Raw genomic sequence first — 25,614 nt, forward strand, 5'->3', positions numbered from 1 at the left:
GATAATAATTTAGATTTTACCTAATTTCAAATATAATGTAGATTTTTAAAAATTAGAAATCTATAATTTTTTTAAAATATAAAATGTAGTAGTATAATTTAAGTTTTTAATTCGTACTCCATATTTTATCAATAATTAGAAGATCGTGGAAAATTAAAAGATTGAACAACAGAAATTAATCAATAATGTTTTAACTTTTTTTTCTTTTTCTATAAAGTGTAGACATATCTAATTAATATAAATAGGTGGCATATTGTAAGCCGCCGAGACTGCGGCGGCAGTAAAAAACGTTGTTTTTTATTTATTTATTATTTTCTTAATATATATTGTGATGATGTGGCAGAAGAGTTTTTTGAGGCTGTGCTGACTGGGCGGAAGAGTTTTTGTGGCTGTGGCGTGGCTGTTCCGCCTCTATTGTGGACACTCTTACCCTCCGTGTCAAGGCGGCTACCCTCTGTTCCAAGGCGGTTACACTCCATACCCTAGCGGTTTCCCTCCATACACTTTGTACGCCGGTGCCGGCAGACCGTTCAACCCCCTCGCACTATGGGGACGATATCTATCAGCCCAATATGGAGGAATCACTGATCGATTGGGCGAATGTACCGCTGACCTGCTGACCAATCCTATCTTCAGTAGTGACGGATACTCGTCAGACTTAGATCTTTCTAATCTGGACGAGGATCCCCAGCCGAGGGGGAGGAAGAATGGCGAATGTACCGCTGGCCTGCTGACCAATCCTATCTTCAGTAGTGACGGATACTCGTTGTCAGGCTTAGATCTTTCTAATCTGGACGAGGATCCCCAGCCGAGGGGGAAGAAGAATGGGAGGGCAACGACGAGCGAGTCTCATCCCGAGGGTCAGGCGAAGAGAATGGACTACTCTCTGCTGGAGTTGATTGCTCTTGCGAAGTGTAGGGTCGAGTGTCCAAGGACCCGATAATGTCGAATATGTAGACACGAAGAGGGTTCTGGGGCATATCCCGACTGATACACCTCAGTGAAGCCTAAGTGAGCAAAGGCCCACAACGGGGACTATGAGAACATTGAGACCAGATGAAGACCAACATCGTCAAATTCCATGGCATCTACGAGAACAACCTCTGGATGATGAGCATCGGCCAAAATATGGATGACGTGAAAAAACTGTCGATGCAACAGTTCACCCAAGACCACATTTTTCCTCAGTTCAAGCACCGGGAGACCTGGCGGATCTTGAAGGAGGTCCCCAAATTCCAGACGAAGTTGGAGCCAAATTCCTTTGTATACTTACAGAGTATATATTGTATATCTAATGGTCAGTACCGAATATCAAACATAGGGAAAACAATCACAAATTGTCTAATTTCTACTAGGCTTCTTCTACTATTTGGAGAAACAAAAGATTTTGGTTTCTGAAAACAAAAGATGTAAAATTAAAAGCAAATAATGATTTCAGATAAAGAACACAGAGAAAAGTCAGATGAGATAAGGGAATTCCAGGGATGTGCTTTCACAGTTATGGTTATACAAATTCCAACTACAACACCCTAGCATAGTTCATACTTCACTAGAACGAGTCACAAAGATATTGCCCATGCGGCACAAATCCGAGCGTATCAGTCTTTGGCAGCTATAGCAGTAACCTCAGCGGTTACCACATCGACATTACCAAAGAAGCCAATCAGTTACCTTCGCCTCCTACCCAGATGCGTCCAATGAGCATTAAAGCGGCCAAGTGGAAGGGGGGACAGTGGCCAGCGGGTCATCGAAAGCCCAATCGATGGCGAGGACAGAAGATTTGGCGAAAAGCGTCAAGATCCAATAGTGGAAAACACTGTTCGAACTGATGAGAATAGCAGCGTAAACCCTACCTGAGAATCCAGAAGCAGTACGCGTCTCTCATTCGACAGCTGCAACAAGATTGGGGGTGAGTGACGATGGGGATGAGTGATGGAACGAGGTTGTAGAATATTTTATTCTCGTGTAAGTTAAATTAAAATTTTATGATTAAATAAAATAAAAATAATTGTGCAAACATACTCCCACATCCCATAAAAATATGTACACTTTCTATTTTCGTTCGTCCCATAAAAATATGAGCATTTCCATTTTCAGAAAGTTATCCCAATTTATTAGCACTATACATCAAGTTATTACAACTTATACCACCAACAAAAGTAATAATAATGTGAGTCCCACTATCCACTAACACTTATTTAACTACTCTTTCCCTCCTCTCTTTTACTTACCAATTTTGTCTTAATTCACATGTCATATCATATGCTCATATTTTTATGGAATGAATGGAGTATAAATTAGAGAAAAAAAATAGTAATAACTATCACATATTTTTTGAGAATTTTGTAGTTTATCCGTCCTAAAAATAATAATAACATTTAGGACGACACGGAAATTTATTCGTAGTTGGTAAAGTATGAGAGATGAGGAGAAGAATAGTTAAAATAGTATTAGTACTCACGTTATTATTAGTGTTTAATGATAGACTCTAGTAGTATAAGTTAACAAATTGATGTATACTGATAATGAGCTTGGGAGAACTTTTCATAAATGGAAATGAGATATTTTTATGAGACGGACGAAAAAAGAAAGTTTCCTTATTTTTTGGAACTGAAGATGTATTATAAATTGGAGGATGATTTAATCAATCCACATTCAAAGTGATAAAATAAAGAGTAAATGTCAAATGTGGTCCTAAACATATGGTCGTTTTACGAATGTGGTCATGAACATTATCTTTTTGATTATTGGGTCCCTCACAAATGAACTCGGACCGGAATCAGTCCAAAATCGAAGGAACCGTTTAAAATAGACGATCAACAACATTTAAGCAGGTTTTGACCAAATTAACCATTATAATTAATATTTTTAATTATTTCAGAAAAATAAAAAAATAATCGTAAAAAACACATAAAATGATAGATAATTCAACTTTAAAAACGTGTTTGACACAACCCTAGCTTTGATTCTCAAACACTTTCTTCATTTTCCCTCTCTTCAGCGACAAACGACGAACGACAAACCCTAGGCGACGACTGCAGTTCGTGAACAGTTATGGAGTGTTCTTTGTACAACAGAGGGTCCGACGAGAGTAGCGATGGTCGCGACCTCTTATTCCGGTATGAGTTTTGCAATTGCAAGAAACTTGCTTCACTCTGAATCATGAGAAGCAATGTCAAACCGAGTAAAGGGAAGCTCTACTTTGTTTGTGATAGAAAAGATTGCCAATTTTTTAGGTGGTGCGAGCCAATCGACTCAATCGAGGACGGCGACGATGTCATGACCTCTTCACCGTCATCGGGTGAGACCGAAACTGATCGTTTAGACTTGATTTTGAAAGCAATCGAAGAGAACAATCAGGCCATGAAGAAATTACGCAGTGTTTTTATGCACGAATTAGGGTTTTTTGTTGTAATGCTTGTTTGTATCGGGTGAGACCGAAACTGATCGTTTAGACTTGATTTTGACAACAATCGAAGAGAACAATCAGGCCATGAAGAAATTACGCAGTGTTTTTATGTACGGATTAGTGTTTTTTGTTGTAATGCTTGTTTGTATTTTCTAGTTGGAGTGATTTGGTGATGAACAACTTTGATTTTTGTTGTAATGCTTTTTTGTATTTTCTAGTTTAAGTGATTTGCTTTTAATTGGATGCGTTTGCTTGCAATTGGATTGGCATCTGGATCCTAAACCCAAAAGTAATAACAAGTATTCCATTCGTTTCATGGTAGTTGAGTCATTTCTTTTTCTACACTCGTTTTAAAAAAATAATAATAAATAGTTGAAGTGGAGAAAAACTAAAGTAAGAGAGAGAATAATGTAGAGAGAGTCTTATCTACATTATTCTCTCTCTTACTTACTATTTCTCTACTTTAACTATTTATTATCATTTTTCTAAAACGAGTGCACAAAAAGAAACGACTCAACTACCACGGAACGGAGGGAGTAACAAACTTTGCACACCAAGTGTTTGATAAAAGACCCATTCCAAAATTCAACATAACATTACAAATTTAGTGCGTAGATATGGTACAAATCTCCTCCAATTTTTTTTATCTCGACTTGGAGTTGATGATCGTCCTTCTCTTTTTTCCTCACCACTCGCACTTCAGTGTTAACTCTTGTTGTAGTTGTTGTGATTGGATCGCTGATTTGTTGACGTGAATGGATGAAGAGAATTGAGTGTGGAAGAATTGCGAAGAACGTTTATTGATCGAGTGAAAATTGAGCTACAAATCGAAAGGGAATCTCACTCTAACTAACTAACTAAACAGGTATTTAAAGACTATCAATCTAACGGCTAGTTAGATCCGACGGCTGTGTTTTAATCTCTAAACTAAAACTTAATCGGACGGTGCCTGTGCATCTGAAGCTCGATCAAGCTTCTCATTGTGTTCTTCGTTCCATGATGATGCGGCTGAGCTATCAACTCACAAACCTCCACCTTGATGATTCAGCCGCCTACTCCTCCATCTTACAGATATTCACTAGCTTCATACACAACTCAAGCTTGTTTTTGGGTATCGGTTTAGTCAGCATGTCCGCTGGATTTTCAGCCGTGTCTACCTTGAAAACTTTCACTTCTCCCTCCTCTATCTTTTCACGGATGAAGTGCAAACGTACATCGATATGTTTACTTCTTTCATGATATACTTGATGCTTGGCTAGGCATATCGCACTGGTGTTATCACACCCAATAGTGACTGTATTCTGACTCACACCAAAGTCATTTAGGATCCCTCTAAGCCAATAGCTCTCCTTTACAGCGGCTGCAAGTGCCATGAACTCAGCCTCTGTAGTAGATAATGCAACCACCGCTTGAAGACTACTCTTCCAACTTATTGCCGAGCCATAGAGTGTGAAGATATAACCTGACTGAGATCTGTGAGTGTCTAAGTTTCCCGCATAATCAGAGTCAGTCCACCCAATAAGAGCATCATTTGTGAGCTCTCTTGCACCATCAAACATAATCCCAACATTACTAGCCCCTTTCATATACTTCATCAACCATCTCAAGGCTGACCAATGCTCATTCCCATGATTAGACATGTATCTGGAAGTGGCTGAAACAGCTTGAGCAACATCAGGTCTCGTGCTAATCATTGCATACATGACACTTCCTATCATGCTTGCATAGGGAATTCTCATCATCTCTGCTGCTTCCTCATCAGTTTTAGGAGATTGATCCATTGAAAGCTTGTAGTGCTGAGCTATAGGAACTGATACTTCTCTCAAATTATCCAGTCCAAACTTTTTAAGCATTCTCACCACATAATCAGACTGAGTCAGCCAGATCCTTTTCTTCTCTCTGTCTCTGATCACAGTCATCCCCAATATTCTCCTTGCTGGACCCAAATCCTTCATCTCAAAAACAGAATTCAGATCATCCTTGACCTTTTGAACCTCTTTCATGCATGCTCCGGCCAAGAGCATGTCATCAACATAGAGTAATAAGAAAGCCACAGCAACTCCACCAACCTTCTTGATGTAAACACATTCATCATATTTAGAACTTACAAAACCAGCAGCAATCATGTGATCATCAAATTTTCTATGCCACTGCCTTGAAGCTTGCTTCAATCCATAAATGCTCTTCTTAAGGAGACAAACCTTCCCTTTGTTTTCTGGTTTGATAAAGCCCTCAGGCTGCTGCATGTAGATTGTTTCCTTAAGATCACCATGTAAGAACGCGGTCTTCACATCAAGTTGTTCTAATTCCCAGCCTCTTCTTGCCACAATAGCTAGCAATATCCTGATTGATGTGTGTTTTACAACCGGGCTAAAGACTTCATCAAAATCAATCCCCTGTTCTTGTGTAAAACCCCTTGCCACCAATCTAGCTTTGAACCTTATCCCTTCAATTTTTGAAGCCTCAATCTTCTTTTTGAAGATCCATTTGCAGCTTACAACTCTCCTTCCATCCGGCCTCTCCACCAACACCCAAGTCCCATTCTTTAACAAAGATTCTATCTCTTCTATCATGGCTTGCATCCACCTCTCCCATTCCTTGCTTTGCATAGCCTCATTATAGGAACTTGGCTCTGAATATTCAACCTCTTCAGCAACCAATAAAGCATAAAAGAGAAACTCAGCATCTGAGTATCTAGATGGTGGTTTGGTGGGCCTTCTGGACCTATATCTTGTAAGTCTCCAGTTCTCCAACCTTGCTGTCTCAGGCTGTTGATCACCTTGATCCTCCTGAACTGGATCAACTACTACATCATGAGTGTCATCAGATAGCTCATCCTCCACCTGAGTTGAAGACTCCACCTCAATTGCTGAAGTAGAAACAGAAGCTGCAGAGACCTTATCAGTAGTCTTATCTTTGAATGGCATGTCATGTTCCCAGAAGATCACATCTCTACTTATCACAATCTTCCCATTACCTGGCTCTATGCACCAGAGCCTATAACCTTTCACACCTGGTTGATACCCAAGCATAACACATTTTAATGCCCGAGCCTCCAATTTTCCCTGCCTCATGTGAGCAAATGCTTTGCATCCAAAAGTCTTTAGTTCAGAATATCCACTATTACTTCCATACCATCTGAAGTCAGGTGTGTCTCCATTTAAGCTAGAAGAGGGGCACTTATTCAAGAGTTTAACCGCAGTAGAAGCTGCTTCTGCCCAGAACCTTCTTCCCAGACCAGAATGTAGGAGCATGCATCTGATCCTCTCCAGAACCGTTCTATTGAATCTTTCTGAAACCCCATTTTGTTGGGGATTCATTGGTACTGTTCGATGCCTTTTGATTCCTCTAGACTTGCAATATTCATCAAACTCATTAGACAGGTATTCAAGCCCATTGTCGGTTCTAAAACACCTCAGACTCATCCCTTTTTCTGCCTCCACCTGTGAGCACCACTCCTTAAACCGGCTGAAGGCCTCAGATTTTTCTTTCAAAATGTACAACCATGACTTTCTAGAATAGTCATCGATTATACTCATGTAATATTTACCTCCTCCAATCGATTTTTCTTGAGCGGGCCCCCATAAATCACTATGTGCATAGTCTAGAGGCTGAGAAGATGAGTGAGTGCCTTTAGGATATGGTAACTTCTTGGCTTTCCCCAATATGCATTCCTCACATGAAATGCCTTTCTCAGCATCTGAGCATGACAGAATTCCTTTCTTGACTAATTCCCTCACACAGCCGGCTGATGGATGCCCCAGCCTGTTGTGCCACTGCATCAGACTACAAGAGGTCACAGCATTTGATTCCCCAGAATTCTTGCTGCAGATTAATGCATCCATATAGTAGAGACTGCCTCTTCTTTCTGCTTTCATCAGTGTCTTTCCATCCTTGTACACCTCCATTTTCCCATTGGCAGATGTGAAGGAACACCCTTTTCTATCCAGAAAACCTAAAGAAACTAAGTTTCTTTTTACATCAGGGATATATCTTACCCCACTCAGAACAATGGTACCCCTTATGTCCTCAATCTTCAATCTCACCGAGCCAATCCCTTGAATAGAGCACACCTGATTGTTTCCAAGAATAACAGAGCCAGTAGCTTCCCCAATTTCTTCAAACCATTCAATGTTCAGACACATGTGGAAGCTGCATCCGGAGTCCATGATCCAGGATCCCAAGACTCTGCCATCAACAACATTCAGCACCTCATTAATCTCATCATCATCCACCCCCTCTGCTGAATTAACCGCCTTGCCCTCACTTTCTTGTTTTTTCTTCCAAGCAAAGCAATCTTTCTTTATATGACCTGGTTTCTTACACCAAAAACAAGAGCGGGTTTCTTTCTGACCTGATGGATTGTTCTTGAAAGATTCTTGAGGTTTCTTGAAGAGCTGCTTTCTTCCCTTAAATCTTCTGACATTCAAGCTCTCAGCATTTGAAGTCACATCCTTCATCTCACCCTTTTGAAGTTCTTTAGCCCTTAACGCAGTCTGAACCTCAAGTAGCGTGATGGTTCTGTCCCTACCATACAGTAAGGCATCCCGAAATTGATCATAGGAACGTGGTAGAGCATTCAGCAACAAGATAGCCTTGTCCTCGTCTCCTATCGACACATCGATGTTCTCTAAATCATCTACAGCCTTGTCGAACTCCTCTAACTGCTCCAGAACCCCAGTTCCTTCCAAGAACTTGTACGAGTAGAGACGCTGCTTCAAGAACAGCCTATTCGCAAGGGACTTCGTGAGATAAAGATCTTCCAATCGAGTCATCATATTCGCTGCGGTCTTTTCTTTCGCTACTTCACGCAGCACCTTGTCACCGAGGCAAAGCACAATAGCACTATGCGCTTTGGCCTCAATTTCAGCCTTCTTGGCCTGCGCCCTCTCATCCAAGGCCGCCTCCTTCCCCTTTTCATCATCGACCACAAGCGCCGACACCAAGCCTTGTTGGATCAACATAGCTCGCATTTTCATTCTCCAGAGGGCAAAATCATTTTTCCCCGTGAACTTTTCTGCCTCAAACCTAGAGGCCATCGATCTTTGCAGGTTCGCTTCCAGAACGTGAAATCAACACCGATCCAAGAACCACTCTTCTCGCCTCCCTTCTCTTCCCACAGACGGCGCCAATTGTTGTGATTGGATCGCTGATTTGTTGACGTGAATGGATGAAGAGAATTGAGTGTGGAAGAATTGCGAAGAACGTTTATTGATCGAGTGAAAATTGAGCTACAAATCGAAAGGGAATCTCACTCTAACTAACTAACTAAACAGGTATTTAAAGACTATCAATCTAACGGCTAGTTAGATCCGACGGCTGTGTTTTAATCTCTAAACTAAAACTTAATCGGACGGTGCCTGTGCATCTGAAGCTCGATCAAGCTTCTCATTGTGTTCTTCGTTCCATGATGATGCGGCTGAGCTATCAACTCACAGTAGTTGAGTACACTTGCATTCCCAATTGTTGACTCGAAGATCAGACATCGTCGTCGCCCGGTTTCCTAAATTTCTCCATTATCTTCTCAATGTCCGACTTGGATAGCTTCCTGCAGTTATACATTTTCGAAGTTAACAATTCGCAATGGTTGTGTTTGTTGTGTTTTTTGTGAAATAGGTTGTGTTATAAATAGTGCGAATCCATTGGTATTAAATGGGGACAGCTAACCTTCAACAAACTCTCATAAATGGATCATAAAGAGGGTACATATACAAGCAATGACTCATGAATCATAACATCAGACAGCTAGATTTAATAATCAACAGAATACACTAATTTGTGAAATAGAATAAATAGTGAAATAGAATAAGTAATACTTGGCGTGGGTTTTGAGTTGCTCGTTGATGCCGCTGACTGACGCTCTGGACAACTTCTTCTGTTGTGGCCGACTGCACCACAAAGTCGGCACTTGTAGTCCGCCATTAATCTTTTCCTGGACATTGTCATAGATCCATGTCCTTATTCTCTAACCTACACTATGCGGGCTGCCCGAGCCTTCGCTCTTGTCATTTGTCTTGCCTCTTCAACGGTTTTCTGTCTAGCACCCTTGGGATGTCCAGGCAGTTTGGTTATCTCGGGTAGCACAATATCAGGATACTTGGTCCTCTTCCATAGCTGCGGACCCAGCACCGGGTAGATGATGGGGGCGTAGATCTGTTGGAACGTTGCCTTGGAGTATATATTGGAGACGAAACTATCCACGTTCTCTGATATCGTCTCTATAGCAGCAATCGCTTGTGGACAGGATAACCTCGCCAACATCCATCTCCTGCAGCTGCACGTTTGTTCCCTCAAATTAACCGAAAACTGCTCATCTCGACCTGTATTAACTTGATAGATCCACTCGACAACCTCCCTTACCATACATTCTCCCATTTTCTATTTTGCCTTTTGGAGCTTCTTATGGATTTTCAGCCCTAACACATCCTCCATTCTGGCACCCATCTTCCTCCTTGTTGTAAATCTATCCATCAGGTACATTCAAATGCACTCTAGCATCGCATACAACGGCTTCTGACTAGAAAACAGTACACCGTGTTATAACATTCAGAAATGTTATTGACAAGGATGTCACATTTTGCATCGAACCCGAAGAAGGCTCGACTCCAGTTCTCCTTCCTTGTGTGCTCCATCAACCAGTTGTATGCGCCTTGACTTTGCTTCTTGATTTCCAATAAAGCCTCATTAAATCCATAAGTGTTGGTGGCCCGAGCTGCCTCCCAGATTTTATCCTTCAACTTTGACGAATGAAACTGCTTCTTGAAATCGTTGTGCATGTACCAAACACACATACAGTGTTCGGCATGCTCAACGCAGGCCCACATAGCATCAATTAGTCCCTAGCAGCAAAGTAAATGAACAAAAATCAATCAAAATCTGAATTAATCAAAGAATGCTGAAACCATGACAATAGTATCTTAAGGAATTATTGTACCTTTTGTTTATATGATATAAATGTCCATTTGTTGGAGAAAGTTATTTCCAGATCCATGACTAGGAGTCCCAGAAACCAAGTCCATGTCTCCGTGTTTTCAATGTGAACAACGGCATGTGCGATTGGAAAAATCTGATCATTCGGGTCGAGCCCGACGGCTGTCAGAAGTAGTCCCTTGCCTTGGCCTTTAAGATGGCACCCATCTAGTTCTACTAAGCGGCGACAGTGGCGTTTGAGCGAGATCTTACATGCTTCGTAAGCTATGTATATCCCTTTAAACATGTTAGTTCCATCTGTAAGACGGTGGGTCGACAAGACAACGGTGCTACCAGGATTACTCCTTAGAATTTCTGCCCTATAATCTTGCAATCACTTGTATTGTCTCACTAAGTATACTTCAATCATCTTACGGGCTTGCTGCATGGATCTCTTAGCCTTTCCGGAAGATATGGTGATCTTCATGTCGGAGTGCACCTTCTCAATAAATTCCCCACAGTCATGCTGAAACCATGACAATAGTATCTTAAGGAATTATTGTACCTTTTGTTTATATGATATAAATGTCCATTTGTTGGAGAAAGTTATTTCCAGATCCATGACTAGGATCAAGACTCGAAAAAATCTACTTCAGGATATGTGTTCACCTTAGGAGGTGGAGCCGTAATTTGGAAGAGTGTGAAGCAGAAATGCATCGCGGACTTAACTATGGAAGCCGAGTATGTGGCCGCTTCGGAGGCTGCAAAAGAGGCAGTATGGTTCAAGAACTTCCTTATTGATTTAGGTATGGTTACGAATCTGCCGAAGAGCATCACCGTTTATTGTGACAATTCTGGTGTTGTGGCAAATTTGAAAGAACCAAGAGTTCACAAAGCGAGCAAACACATAGAGCGGAAGTATCATATCATCAGGGATATAGTGCAGAGAGGAGACATACAAGTGGTCAATATTGCGTCAGAGAACAACCTGGCAGATCCCTTTACAAAGGCATTGGCGGTGAAACCGTTCGAGGGCCACGTTGAAGGGATGGGAGTTCGATTCGTTCAAGACCTCAACTCGATTTCAGTATAAGTGGGAGAAATTTAGACGTGTGCACTACTGTTTTGTATACTCGAAAGCTGTTTTGAGTATAAGTGGGAGATTGTTAGGGTTTGTATACTAGAAATCACCTTTCGAGTGATTGAATACTATAAAACTCTAATTATTATTTTCCAATGAATGCAACAGATTATTTTTTTCATAATGTTGTTATGTTTTATATTTAATGGATATTTATTACATATTTAAATGTATAAGCGAACATAACAAAGTACGCGGTTGTGGCATATCTTTGTTTTAGTAGACCGGTTGTGGGCTGCGCTCAATTTAAGGTACGCGGTCAGTCATGAACAAAGAAAAATATGAATTTCACAACCTAGATAGGCCTAGACTACCTATCGTGAAAGGTTGCTATGTCAGTCTGATTATTTCTAAGCCTTATTGAAATAAGATGACGTTGATGTGGTATAGCACTGAATGGATCTAACAGCAAGACGAGTCTTTATGCTATCTACTGAAAGACGAGGTCTTGATAATTAATTTCTTAATCAATGTAAGTTAGCATTGAGCATACGATATTGAGTATATAATACTTTGACTTACCAAAGGTGCGGGTTTTTCGTCACCCAACGATCCAGGTATATTGGGTAGTGGTGATCATTATCTGGCGGTGCTAGGATTGCTATTATGTTGAATCATGCGCGAGGAGAGTCTCGTTTGATAATATCCACAAGAGGAGCTCAAAACAAGGTTTTTTTATTCGGAACCTAGCTAGTTGGAGTTTGATTACTCTATGAATAATAAATAAGAGTTTCTTGCTAAGTCCACTCTTGGAGATTAAAATATGTTGATTAATTAAGTCTATAGCAGACATTGATTAATGAATGGATGTTTCTATCTTAAGCGCGGGAAATGAATTAAACAAATAAAAGGAAACCCGGAATACTTGTAATTTTGGATTTGGAAAGGCAGTGCAATATTACTTCTGTAGTGGCTACTTGTAATATTCCAATATAAGCTTATATTAAATTGTGGGTTCAATTTAATTAGTAAAAAGCTAATTGGGTGAGGCCATGTCCAAATTCTTCTTTAGATCCCTGACTGGGCCCAATATGTGACTTAATATAAATAGGAGAATAAATGAGACAGAAAACACAACTTTTCCACATCATAATTTTCGTCCCCCTCTGTTTAGAGAGAGAATCGAAAATTGCTCTCCTTCCGTGAGCAGATTTCTGTTTTCATTATTTAAGTCCTAGTACACTGGTGAGATTTGCCCACACAAATATCAGTCTACAGTCCGGGACACCAGTCAGAAGATCCGAGGTCGAGTTCTCAAGATCTTCACGTGGAGAAGAAGCAAGCCATCTTCGATTCGTAAGTGAATCAACAAGGTAAATTGGCTAACTCCGTAGTATGCATGTTTTAGGGATTATTTATGCTAAAACATGTTTAAAATTCAAGTTATGAGCATGATACATGTAATAATTACGCGAATAGAATTTGTCTAAATAATCTGCTAAATAGATCAGTTTTATGTGATTCGTTAGAACGCACGCTTCCTCTACCAACTCCTCACTATCTTCATAATCTTACTGGACAACACCTTCCCCCCACCTTAGCTTTTACCTTGGCCTTCCTGATTGCTCTAGCCTTTTCCTGTTCTGCTTGCACATCATCCTCTACATCAAATATAATGAGTGTATCACCAGGTACATCTCCACCCCTTCTATCACCTTCAGCCCCATCCCCAATCCATATATCAAAGTCATCATCCCCTACATTACCAGCCCTTACATCCACATATCTCGCATTACTAGCCCCTACATCCACAGACCCCACACTAACAGCGTCAGCAGCCCCAGTCCCTACATCACTTAAACCAAGCTCTTGTGTTAGTTGACTAACTAACACATCATTTTCATGGAGTGCATAAACGTCCACTATCCCTCTCTGGACTCCTAATTCAGCCATCTCCATTAATGAGATGTTGTCAAACAATCTCACCAGTCCTTCGTCTAAGCTCATCCCGGGCTTCAAGTAATAATAATGTAAACGACTGACATCAACACAAAGATTCTCGAGCACATCGTCAACTTCAAGTTTGGACCACCAATCTGGGTCACAATTGTCAATTTACTACTGCCCACCAATATAACATTTTCCACCAGAATCTAACAGCATACCAGAGTGCATCAGCCTTGTTGTGAAAGAACCATCTACATTGCAAAAAGATATAATCAATACTTAACACAAGTTTGCACCTACACATTCAAACATAAAACTGCACCAACATACTTAAACACAGAACTTTATCAACACACTTAAATACGAAGCTACACCACACACTTAAACAATTATACACAACACAACACCGACCACACAAATGCACCAACACACTTAAAGAAAACAATTAAACACACCAGTTAAGAAAACAAATTCATCCCCCCGACTTCAAGAAATAATAGTCCAGACTACGTACATCAACACCAACCTTCTCCAGAGCATCATCAACTTCCAACTTTGACCACTTGTCTGGATCACATTTATGGATGTGCTCAACCCCCCACCCACGTATTGTTTTCCAATTGTGTTAACCATTTTACCACAGTGGTGGACTCTTGTTGTGAATGTCTCATCTACATTCCAAAAATATCCGATTAGTCCTAAATAATTGCAGTGAGCAATATGAAACAACTTTGGTCCCCACCAACTTGCTTGTTCCCTAGCACAAAAACATTCACAACAAAATAAAAGGTAGAGCACACAAACCCAAAATAAAAAATGTAACATACTCTACATGCTCATAAAGAACACAATCTGGCTAAACACAAAAAAAAAAGCAAAAACAAAAACAAAAAAACAATGCACTTTTCTGGACACATACGATCCACACAACACCAATAACTCATACTTTAATCTACCCTCACTCAATCACAATATTTGTAGTCGTATTTGGGGACCACAACCAAACAACAAACAATATTCGATATGTTCCCCCAAAAAATTACTATAAAATTAGTCACATACGTTAATCGACCCAACAGACCTAACCCTAATCAATAAAAAATCATACATTTATCACAACCCCAACCCTAATCAATAAAATCTCAGAAACAAAGATAAAAATTTTACCTTCACGGGTAGAACGTGGCTGATTTTGAGGTGGAGCTCGTATAGGAGGGTTTTGAGGCAGAGCTCGTACAGGAGGGTTTTGAGGCGGCATGGGTTGCAGAGGGCTTTGAGACGGCCGGGGTTGTGGCGGGTTTTAAGGCGGTGGGGATTGGGGTGTATTTACAGTCGCCGTCGAAGGACCAGCACCTAAAGAAACAACCTTCCTCCTCCTAATTCAGGGTTTGTATAGCCGAGACCTAGGGTTTATTCACTCTTTTTCCGGCGTGCTGTTGTGACATCGTCATTTCGAAGAATAGGGTTTTGGCGAAGTTTATTTGAGAAGAAGAACGATAAGCGATGCTTCAAATTCCTTTTGTTTCTAAATGTGATTTTGCCAAGTGTTGAGTGTTTGCTTTTGAAAAAAGTTTTTTTTTTATTTGTTTTACTCCCTCTGTCCCATCACAAGCGATGGATTTCTTTTGCGCACGGAATTTAAGAAAATGATATATAGTGAGTTAAAGTGGAGAGAATAAAGTATGTAAGAGGAAAAAGTAAGAGAGATACGGATAGAATAAAGTAAGAATGAGAGAATAAAGTAAGAGAGAATGAATAAAGAGATAGTTAAAGTTTTGTTTTTTGTTAAAAAGGAAATTAATCACTTGTGGTGCGACAACCCAAAATAAAAAGTTGATCACTTATGGAGGGACAGAGGGAATAATATATTTTTCGTATGTTGCTTCCACTTTTTGCTAATAGAAATTAAGGACCTTAGTTAGGTGTAACTAATTACAATTAGTAATTTAATTTATTCAAATTCGGATTACAAGGCAATCACAGTTATTTATTAACAGTGTCGTCAATTTTAGACTGATTCTGGTCCCAGTTAATTTATGAGGGATCCAATAACAAAAAAATTATGTTCAAGACCAAATTAGTAAAACGACCATATATTTGGGACCACATTTAGCCTTTCCTCTAAAATAAACAGCACAATTACATTAGGTTAAATTAAATTAAGGCCAGAAATGACTATCCACCTCACACTACATGTGCAAAACATGGCAGTTATAAAAAGAATTTAGTTGGTAAAAAGACACAATACCATTAACTACAATTGTGATATTGTGACACATCAACTAATTAAAATTAACAACAATACTCAAAAATGCTGTTTTGGCAAGTGGATTTGAGAAATCTTTACGTCACGGTTGCTTTCTTTTCAAACTCTGCATACAGCAAAATGAATTACCAAATCATACAATGGGTGAAAATAACTCAAATACTTATCAAAACACGACATATTTACCTTGAGGGAGAGGTCCATCTTGAGTTTTCTTGTTGCTGGGAAAGGAAAATCAACTGTCAGATTGATGCAAGTGAAGGATGATGCCATTACATTTATATGGATGGAGAAATTGACAACTACTACTAATACTCCCCCCGTCCCACTCAAGATGTCCACATTTTTTAGTGGCACGAGATTTTAGGAGCTGTTAGGTGGAGTAAGTAGAGAGAAAAAAATAGTTGAATATTATAATGAAGAGAGAGGAGAGATGGATTTATTTCCAAATATAGGAAGTGGACATCTTGAAGGGGGGTACTAAGCAAAGTTAGTGAAGCAATAACTATTACTTTCAACACCAATAACTATTAGTTTGAGATAAGGTTCTCTCCATTAAGGATGGAGTTCTCTATGGTTGCAAATTTAAGATAAAAAAATGAGGGAGAAGAAAAGATGAGAAAATTATCACATTTTAGTGATTACCACCATTTCTATATATTTCTCACATCAAACCCATGATAATATTGTCCATATTGGAGAGAAAAGGAGGGAAATGAAATGCACTAGAAATCTTTCCTTCATAAACTATGAAAAAATTATCTACTCTGTAGATGACATAAAAAGGGTGGAACACATCATAGGTTATTTTTCAAATCTAGCCATGCACTAAAAATTCATGGAATTTTTCATTAATAGATATAATTTCTTTTATATCAAATTGAGAACATGTAAAATCCGAAGAAGGCAGTGACAAGGTTATGCTTTTGTACCTTTCTCTGTTTGAAGGGTCATCCTGGGGTTTCATTGCAGGGAAAAGCAAAACTTCCTGCACACACAACAATTCCTGAGTACCGAATTTCCAAAATTGTAGGCTATATATATATATATATATATATATATATATAGAGAGAGAGAGAGAGAGAGAGAGAGAGAGAGCACTCTTGGCAGTTGAAGCAACACACAAGGTAAATGAACAATAATATTAACAATTTCAAACTCCAATGCGACCTTTATATTCTGTGAATCAGTTAACAGCATTGTGAATCGATCAATCCCCAAACCCCAACCGCCAGTTGGAGGTAATCCATATTCAAGTGCCGTACAGAAAGTCTCATCCAAAGCCATTGCTTCGTCATCACCAGATTGTCGATCCTTGTTTCAATACAAGGCACCCATTAGCACATACCTCTTACTTTTATCCAAGTTATTACTTGTGTGAAGACAAAGTAATGATTTAATCTTAAAATTTTCTTCAATCAATTCAGCAATATCAAGCCAGTACCTTGAGTTGATCAGCAAAACGTTGGCGTTGCACAACAGGATCATTTAACTCCGTGTATGCATTACAAAGCTGACAAGTTCCAAATTTTGAGTTGACCGAGCCATAAGGAAAGAAAAGATGGAACACAGACAAACAAATAAATACGAGTGTTCTCAGAGTAACATACTTCATGCTTGTTGATGAACAGCTCAAATCTCTCAGTGAGGCCTGGTTTTGACCTATGCCACTTTGCCAGTGGACTCATAATCTCAGGATGGTTGATGATGAAAGCAGGGTTTACACATGTCTCCTCAAGAAAATGCCCAACAAGCTGCATCCATAATATAACGGAATGAGAGAAAGAAATGAACATGGAGATGAAAACACAAAATAAAAGAGTCTGGAGAGATCAAAACACACAAGCATCCAATATTATATTGGATACGATCAGTACTTGACTGGAACAGAATTAAAAATTCACTACTGAAAAGATAATTAACACTCAATTCCAGTTTGCAGTTAACAGAAACAAATTGATTACACATGGGGAAGTGTAATTATGCTTAACAACAGGGGGAAAATGCGTATAGTTATCTTACTTTGTCTAATAATCTAGTTGTTGTTTGAGGAGGTGGGCATTTAATTCCAAACTTGGCACATGCATCCACCAGATATTTATTGGTTTCCTCACTGGAGAGGTCTTTAGGTATGTTTAGATTAGCCATCCTCTCTAATTCTTCTATCATATCTATCCGCCTGTAGAAGTAAAAAGACATGCAAACATATATACATGACAATTAAGATACAAGTATCGGCATAATTAAATTATTCACAAGTTCAGGAATTAAATTATTCACAAGTCCAGGACCTGAAAGGAGGAGTGAAATCGATCTCAATAGGGTCTTGATCCAACCCATTGGCATGATATTTAATTATATATCCACCTGTAAGTTCCCTCACCATACCTACCAAACCAGAATTTCATTGAGAAAACTGGGCAAACAATTTTATAGTAGTTAGATCATAACAAAGATTCCACCTACCACTGAGCATATCTTCAGTTAGCCTCATCAGGTCATTGTAGTCGGCAAAAGCCATGTAAAACTCACAAGTGGTGAACTCGGGATTGTGAGTTAGGTCAATTCCCTCATTTCTAAACTGCTTCCCAATTTCATATACACGGTCTAACCCACCTACAACTAGTTCCTTCAGATATAGCTCTGGGGCAATTCGCATGAAAAGTTTCAAGTTCAGTTCATTGTGATGGGTCACAAAAGGACGTGCAGCAGCTCCCCCAGCAATCATATTCATCATGGGTGTTTCAACCTTAGAAAAATATAAAAAAAACATGCACAATAAGAAAATCAGAAAGCAATATATTGAAAAGCTGGTGATAACAAAGCAAAAATACCTCCAAAAACTCTCGTTCATCTAGAAAGTGCCTGATGTATGAGATAATTCTTGATCTCGTCCTAAATATTTCTCGAACCTCCATGTTCAGCATCAAATCCAAATAGCGCTGCCTATACCGTGTTTCCTACGATGAAAATTAAGCCATATGGATAAAATATATGGTTGACAGATTACAAATCATAATTACAAAAAATAAGCAGCTTCCGCGTACATGGTAGGACATGCAGATCTATAGGCATGCATGCCGGAAAACATTCGATTTATATGGTAGCAGTTAAGAACAACATGAGAAAGTTTCATAAACTTAAAGTAACTCAGAAAGTTATATGTTACCTGATCCTTCAATATATAAGCATCGGGATTTCTGGCACTTCCTGGAATCCAAACATCAGTTGTCTGTTCAAAGTAATTAAACATCAGTGATAATCCTCAAGTGTCGGTATAAATCATCAATGTAGAATCAGAAACACCTTGGTATTCTCTGCCCCTCCTCTAGGGCCAGCTTTTTGTCGTGGCATCATATGGAGGCAGTGGGAAAGTACTACAAATGTTTTTGGATAGATACTAAGCTCGCCTCTTTTAGTTTTACCTAAAAAAGATGAGGCGCTAATAAGAGAAGTTTATGAAGATGCAATCAATATAATATGAAACACGGAAAAAGGCTTAGCAAAGTTGCTTATCTAATGGTCACAGCATTTTGGGCAAAAAATATGGTATAACTTATCCTGATAAAATCTTTCACAGGCCATATAGACCAAAAGTATAAAGCGCAAAGCCTCATGAACGGAAGTACTGAGTAATCCATTATAAGAATATATTTTTAAAGAGAGAAGACATATACAAAGAGGAGATCCAACATACTAGCAAAATTAAAAACATAATTCAGTTTGCATGCCAAGAAAATCCAAATCATAATTGAAGGGCATTACAGAATACAATGTTCATGAGCAGCAATACCATGTATTTCAAAGCTTTCGAAAGTTAAAATTAAAACAGATACGAACCTGGGTACCCAACAATCCCCACAATATCTCCTCGTTTCACAGAAGAATGAAATCTACTAAAATCTTCTCCCTTCAGCTCCGATTTACTACAGTATCATTGATAAGCTTATCAAGCCATGGTCAACAGGTAATCATTGGGTGAAATTTCTTAGTTCATGCAAATTCTCAAGGACACAGCTGGAATCGAGTAAAGAGTGTCTTCCAGGCTCCTATTAATTCAATATACTAATTGAAGTTCCTACAACATTTTGATGGATAATCGATGCATACAGCATAGTTATTTTGATTTTGTATTGTCCGTTATTTAACACCTGACGACTTGCACATAGAGTAAAAAGAAACTACCAAATTAAAACATAAAATTACAACAAGATATAAAACAAAGCAAAAGAATATTTCCTGGGCTTTCCAAACATGTTTCTTACATTCAACTATTTAAGCTAAGCCAACTGAACTAAAACTGTAGAATGAATTGGAAGCGAAAATCTATGACATGAGCTTTCTGGTGAAATGGCCAGGCTGGTCCAAACTAGGTTTCCCAATGAAGCACCGATAAATGTCTAAGGCTCTGAGCTATGACATTCTCATATGATGCTAAAGCCATTTGGCAAAATAATTAACATGTTCTGCACCAAAGTTCTACTATAGCTGGAACACTCAAATTGAAGAGTAAATATGCAACTTTTAATGACTGAGACCACTCTCCAACCGAATAACAGAGACTTGAACCACAAAAATACCTTGCATCAGTCATAATTTGAACTTTAGCACCTCCGCCGTGCAAATCATAAAAGAGAAGTTTTGCGGAGGACGCCCTTTTGTTCATAATCCGACCTACCAAAAGGAGTGTGCCCAATGTTAAACAGAAAGAAAATTTATACTAACGTAAAACTGCAATCCATACATGTGATACTTACCAGCTAATTTTACTTCAACATCCTCTAGACGATCCTCGCTGTTTAGACTTTCATATTTCTTTACATATTCAGGAATAGACAGCTGAACTTCAAATTTGTGAGGATATGGATTGCCACCAGTTTCCTTTTGAGACGCAAGAGCTCGTATCCTATTTTCAAAATATTGCTGCAAATACAACAGCTAAATGCTTTCAGAACATAAATCCCCTTCTAAGCATAAGCCTACCAAGAAATTAAATGCAATCTCAAGATTACCAATGCAATATAAACATATAACATACCGTTGGATCCAAGCCTTCTTCTTCTGCAGCAGCATGTTTTTCTGCAGCAGCATGTTTTTTAGCTTGACCCTTTGGCTTGGCAGATACCTGAAATTGATAATGCCACCATCATGCAAGATAAATTAAATACATAAAACAGTTGACAAAATCAATATAGAAACCTATGAATTATGAAACTATGTTCATGTTATCACGCATTCTGTTCACCAGAAAATATGCTGAATTATTACTAAAACATTTGATGAAATAACCAATTATGCAATATATATAAACTCGAAACGTGAGTTTTGGGTTCCAATGGCGTAGCAAAAGTTAGAATTTATATAATCCAGTCAGGGAGTTGTCACTTTCCATCAACTTAACTCTTAATTCCTCTCTTTAACAAGCTTCCAGTTTCTATAGTCCATTGGTAGTTCTTTTATTTCTCTTCAAATTTTATTTCTATGTGGAATCTAAAATTATGACATAGTACTTGAAGATAAAATGGGTATGACCCTAAATTTACCTTTTCCGCCATTGAGGTTCGTTGCGAAACCAAAAATATCGGAAATTGACAGAAGAAGCTTGGTGGTATAATCTGTGTAGTGTAAAAAAATTCCAGAAATTAAAAAAAAAAGAGAACAAGAGGAGAATATGAGCGGTGGTCTGTAGAAAATGGCGGCGCTTCTAACCCTAAAACAATAGTAGCATAATATTAAGGTCTCGTTAGTAGACTAATAGGAAATTTTACAAATAAACTTGAATAACTTATGTTTGATATACTATCAAATAAATAAAATAGATATATTAATTGTACATATTTGGTGTATTATTTTATATTTAGGTTTAAATTGTACGGCTTAAAAATCTCGGTCGAGTTTGGTACAAGTTTTAAAAATATAAAGGAAAATGAGTAGATGAGTTGAAATGCCATAAAGCACGAGCCGAGATCTACGATAAGAAAACAAAAATTAGAATAACAAAAAGAATAAGACATTGTGATGTAAGTCTACAATTCCTTGCATAATAAGTATTGATGTTATCTTGTGGAATGTGAGATCTAATTACCATTTATAATAAAAATAAACTGAAACTTCTATTTGTGGACGGATCAAAATAATAAATCGGTACTCTTAATAGCATATTGAGAAATTAATTTTACTATAAAATATACTTCATTCGCCCAAAGAAATAGTCAAACTTGTATGTGACACGGATTTTAATATTCAATTGGTAAACTAGGAGTGATTGGAAATTGTAAGAAAGAGTGAGGAAAAAGGCAGTGGAAGTGAGTAAAAATTCAATGGTCCTTCCACACCATAGTGGAATAATGATTTGGTGTGCCTCACCAATTACTCTTTGACAATTGAAAATAAAAAAGGTTCCACATGCCACATCACTTTAACATAAATTAGGAAACTTATAAGTAAATTTGGATACATCCATTTAATCATTTTATGGAAAGTTGAATAATATTAAATATAAATTATACTTATATGAAAAATGAGTTACACGTTAATATACTAGTACAATTTATATATGCATATTGATCTCATAATATAATAATATTATACACATAAAAGTAATCATACTGCATTACTTTTCATGGCAAGAAAAAAATTAAATTATTATAGATAAGATCTTTTTTAATTGTTTAAGTATTTATATATATAAGAAAAAAATCATATAAATAAAAATTATGACTGTACTTATATTTTGTTAGCATATATATATTATAATTTTCATTATATTTATTAGCATGTAAAAAATCAAGAATTTTTAACACAAGAAAATAAAAATGAAATATTAATATAATCTGAAAATATTATTATTTTATAAAAGAGATTTCTTGTATATTAGTACTATATAATTTTCATTATATTTAGTAGCATGTAAAAAAATCAATAATTTTTAACACAAGAAAATAAAAATTAAAAAATAAAATATTAATATACTGAAAATATTATCATTTTATATAAGAGATGTCTTGTATATTAGTACTATATAATTTTCATTATATTTATTAGTATGTAAAAAAAATCAATAATTGATAACACAAGAAAATAAAAACAAAAAAATAAAATATTGATATAATCTGAAAATATTATTATTTTATAAAAGAGATGTCTTGTATATTAGTAATATTATATTATGAGATGAATATACATATATAAATTGTACTAGTATATTAACGTCAAATCATTTTCATTTTTCATATAAGTATAATTTCTATATTTAATATTATTCAACTTTCTATTGTGCCACCATGGTGTAGAAGGACCATAGAATTTTTATTTTAGTGAAAGTAATGTTAATGGATCGTGGGGTCCACATTATTAGTGATGTGTAATTGATTAAAAACTTTTCATATTTACACTTTATTAATTTTGGGGATGGTCCAAAATGAAAAAAACTAAGTGTATTTTTTGGGGATGGGAGAAGCAATTATTAAACCTTAATCAAATAGAAGGCGTGAATATTTTGAGGGCAATAAGGTAAATCTAAATCAAATATATTTGGTTCATTTTTTTCAAATTTCGGATTGGTTTAATTTAATTTTTTGACGCATTTTGATTTTTCTTTGATTCACTTGGTACAAAATTAACAACGCTCCAAAATAATGACAAAGAAAAATGATGGCTTAAATTTTGAAGCTTTAAACTACTCTAATTTATTTATACTCCTTCATTCCAAGGAAGATGACCCATTTCTTAGATGACACGGAAATTTATGGAACTTTATTTTGTGTATTAAGTGGAGAGAGTAAAGTAAAAATGAATAAAATAGAGATAAATGTGTTTTCATTTTTAATAATGTGGTCATCTTCAATGGGACGGAGTGAGTATTATTCACGCTATAATTAATTTTTTTTTCCTCAAACCACCATCACAGCGGGGGGTTTAGGCAGACCCCCAACATGTATATATCAAAACGTCAAAGAAACATACATCAACCAAGTTCAAAAGTGACTCGGTCCGCACGAGAGATACAAATCACAAGAGCTAACAAAGCTACTATGGTATCCCCACATACCGGGTACTACCCATCTATCAATCGAGAGATCTAAAGAGAAAAGAAACATAAAAACATGATAATCACAAGGATGATGCCCAAGGGTTAGCCAAATCCAAAGGGGAAACAAAAAAAACATAAGTCAAAACCACAAACCAACTGTAGAAGTCATCCATCTCGATATCTGAATTTGAAGTTCAGATAACCCAACTGGTCCATCCTCACTAGCGACTTCAAATACCGAGGCGCTGAATCCGCATCATAGAAGGTGATGGCAGGGGTCTAGACCCCCTACCTGTCAGAAAGTCGGCTGCCCGGTTGCCCTCTCTATAGATATGAGAGAACATAACCTACAGCTGTGAGAGCAAAGTGCGAATGCGAGCCATGTGATGTCTCACATCCGCTGCTCCCCCGCGTCCTAAAGTGAACACCGCGACCACTGCTGCTGCATCCATCTCGACCCAAACCTGCGATGAGAACTCCATAGCCATTGTCAACCCGTGAAGAAGAGCTAAAAGTTCCACCTCAAAGGCCGACGCTGCTACGAGAGGCGTGCAAAAGGCCCCCAAGAGAGAACCGTCTGAACCACGAACCACTCCCCCACCGCCAGCTTGTCCCGTCGAGGTGATAAAGGCCCCATCGGTGTTCAGCTTCACCCAAGGATCGTCGGGTGGATTCCAAAGCACACTCAAGGACCTCAGAACTCGCCGGCGAGGAGGAACCGAAGGCATGAAGTCGACTGCCGGAGTGCAACAGCGCCAATGAGGGGGTAGGAGCACACCCGCCGCCACCAAGATCCGCAAATGCTTAATAACCTGCCAAATAACATGGGAAGAACGAAAAGAAATGCCGCGGTGCTTGCAGCTATTCCTCTCCGTCCAAATAAACCAGTATACTAAACAAGGAATAATGAAGCTGATGAGCAAACAGTGGCCATGTGAAAGGACCTCCACCAAAAACCTAATCTATGTGCAATATCAGTGCACGTGTGAATGTGTGTGCTAATGTAAGGGAACCAGCCATCGAAGTAATCCCAAACTGATCTCGCCAGAGGACTCAACACAAACAAATGCTGAAAAGACTCGACTGAAAAAGAAGAGACACAACACAGACACTTGGATACGAGAGAGATACCACGGGTCTGAACATAATACTCAACAGGGACCCTCTGGAGGAGGAGGCGCCAGATGAAGACAGAGATAGTCGGGGTCAGCCCAACATTCCAAACCATGCAAAGTCCGAAATGTCTAGGGGACCGTGTCCAGATGAGTTCCCAAGCTGAGGCCGTCGAGAAATCGCCATCGCCAGTCAGGCTCCAATTAAAATTTCTAGATACTTCAGTGCTTGTAATACCCCTTTAAGGCACTGGTTGGTAGCTATGTTACAGCAAGATAATGAGATTTATCCGGGTTCAGCTGTGTGTTTGGTAGCTACGTTACAAATTTGCATGACCCGTGTTTTGTATCCGGCCCGGACAAAGCCCACTCAAAGCCAATGTTTCAAGCAACAATGTAACTACCCCATTTACCTAAGTTACAATTCTAGTCTACCTAGTTAATTTTTAAAAAAATACAATTTTACCGATCAATTTTATATATAATCATATATATATACACTATATTTTAAACACGTGCATACTTTAATTATATTTCAATATAACAAATAATAATTAATGTAATTAGTGATGTACAATAATATAATAAAACAATAACTAAACTATGTAATTACTCATATAATTAATGTACGATGAGAAATGCTAAGTTATGATAAGGCTTGAGTATTTTTACTTAACATAAAATATATAATAAAAATAAATGTAAAAAATTTAGTTATGATCATATTTATTTAGTGTCTCATTTGTAGCATTTTTATATAATCAGCTTGGAGATATTTTATATATTTAAAATTATATAATAAAAAATAAATGAACAAATTTAAGTTATGATCAAATTTATTATGTATTAATTTTAGTA

General features: G+C 37.9%; 3 protein-coding genes across 5 annotated transcripts; all 3 read right to left on the minus strand.

Moving 5' to 3' along the window:
• Window positions 1–8,887: 8,887 nt before the first annotated feature.
• LOC121745777 lies at window positions 8,888–9,784 on the minus strand. The gene is made up of 2 exons (XM_042139732.1): window positions 9,384–9,784; window positions 8,888–8,957 (listed from the first exon to the last, which is right to left on the minus strand). Exons 1-2 carry the CDS (start codon window positions 9,782–9,784, stop codon window positions 8,888–8,890), a joined length of 471 nt encoding a protein of 156 aa, XP_041995666.1.
• A 3,081-nt stretch (window positions 9,785–12,865) lies between these two features.
• LOC121743997 lies at window positions 12,866–14,965 on the minus strand. 3 transcript variants are annotated; one of them, XM_042137431.1, is made up of 3 exons: window positions 14,514–14,965; window positions 13,873–14,017; window positions 12,866–13,597 (listed from the first exon to the last, which is right to left on the minus strand). In XM_042137431.1, the coding sequence occupies exons 1-3, from the start codon at window positions 14,602–14,604 to the stop codon at window positions 13,510–13,512; spliced, it is 324 nt and encodes a 107-aa protein (XP_041993365.1). In that variant the 5' UTR covers window positions 14,605–14,965; the 3' UTR covers window positions 12,866–13,509. The 3 variants fall into 3 exon arrangements, with proteins under 3 accessions (XP_041993365.1, XP_041993364.1, XP_041993363.1); XM_042137430.1 differs by having other exon boundaries at window positions 13,861–14,017; XM_042137429.1 differs by lacking the exon at window positions 13,873–14,017.
• A 458-nt stretch (window positions 14,966–15,423) lies between these two features.
• On the minus strand, window positions 15,424–21,334 carry LOC121743360 (lysine--tRNA ligase-like). Its single transcript, XM_042136651.1, has 17 exons — window positions 21,156–21,334; window positions 20,651–20,737; window positions 20,370–20,535; window positions 20,193–20,286; window positions 19,453–19,538; window positions 18,919–19,037; window positions 18,782–18,844; window positions 18,447–18,572; window positions 18,079–18,361; window positions 17,904–18,000; window positions 17,635–17,791; window positions 17,223–17,366; window positions 17,057–17,125; window positions 16,783–16,926; window positions 16,545–16,600; window positions 15,799–15,833; window positions 15,424–15,718 (listed from the first exon to the last, which is right to left on the minus strand). Exons 1-17 carry the CDS (start codon window positions 21,165–21,167, stop codon window positions 15,690–15,692), a joined length of 1,767 nt encoding a protein of 588 aa, XP_041992585.1. The 5' UTR covers window positions 21,168–21,334; the 3' UTR covers window positions 15,424–15,689.
• Window positions 21,335–25,614: the final 4,280 nt, after the last annotated feature.

This window comes from Salvia splendens, chromosome 8 (genome assembly GCF_004379255.2).
Source record: "Salvia splendens isolate huo1 chromosome 8, SspV2, whole genome shotgun sequence".
Lineage (NCBI taxonomy): Eukaryota > Viridiplantae > Streptophyta > Magnoliopsida > Lamiales > Lamiaceae > Salvia > Salvia splendens.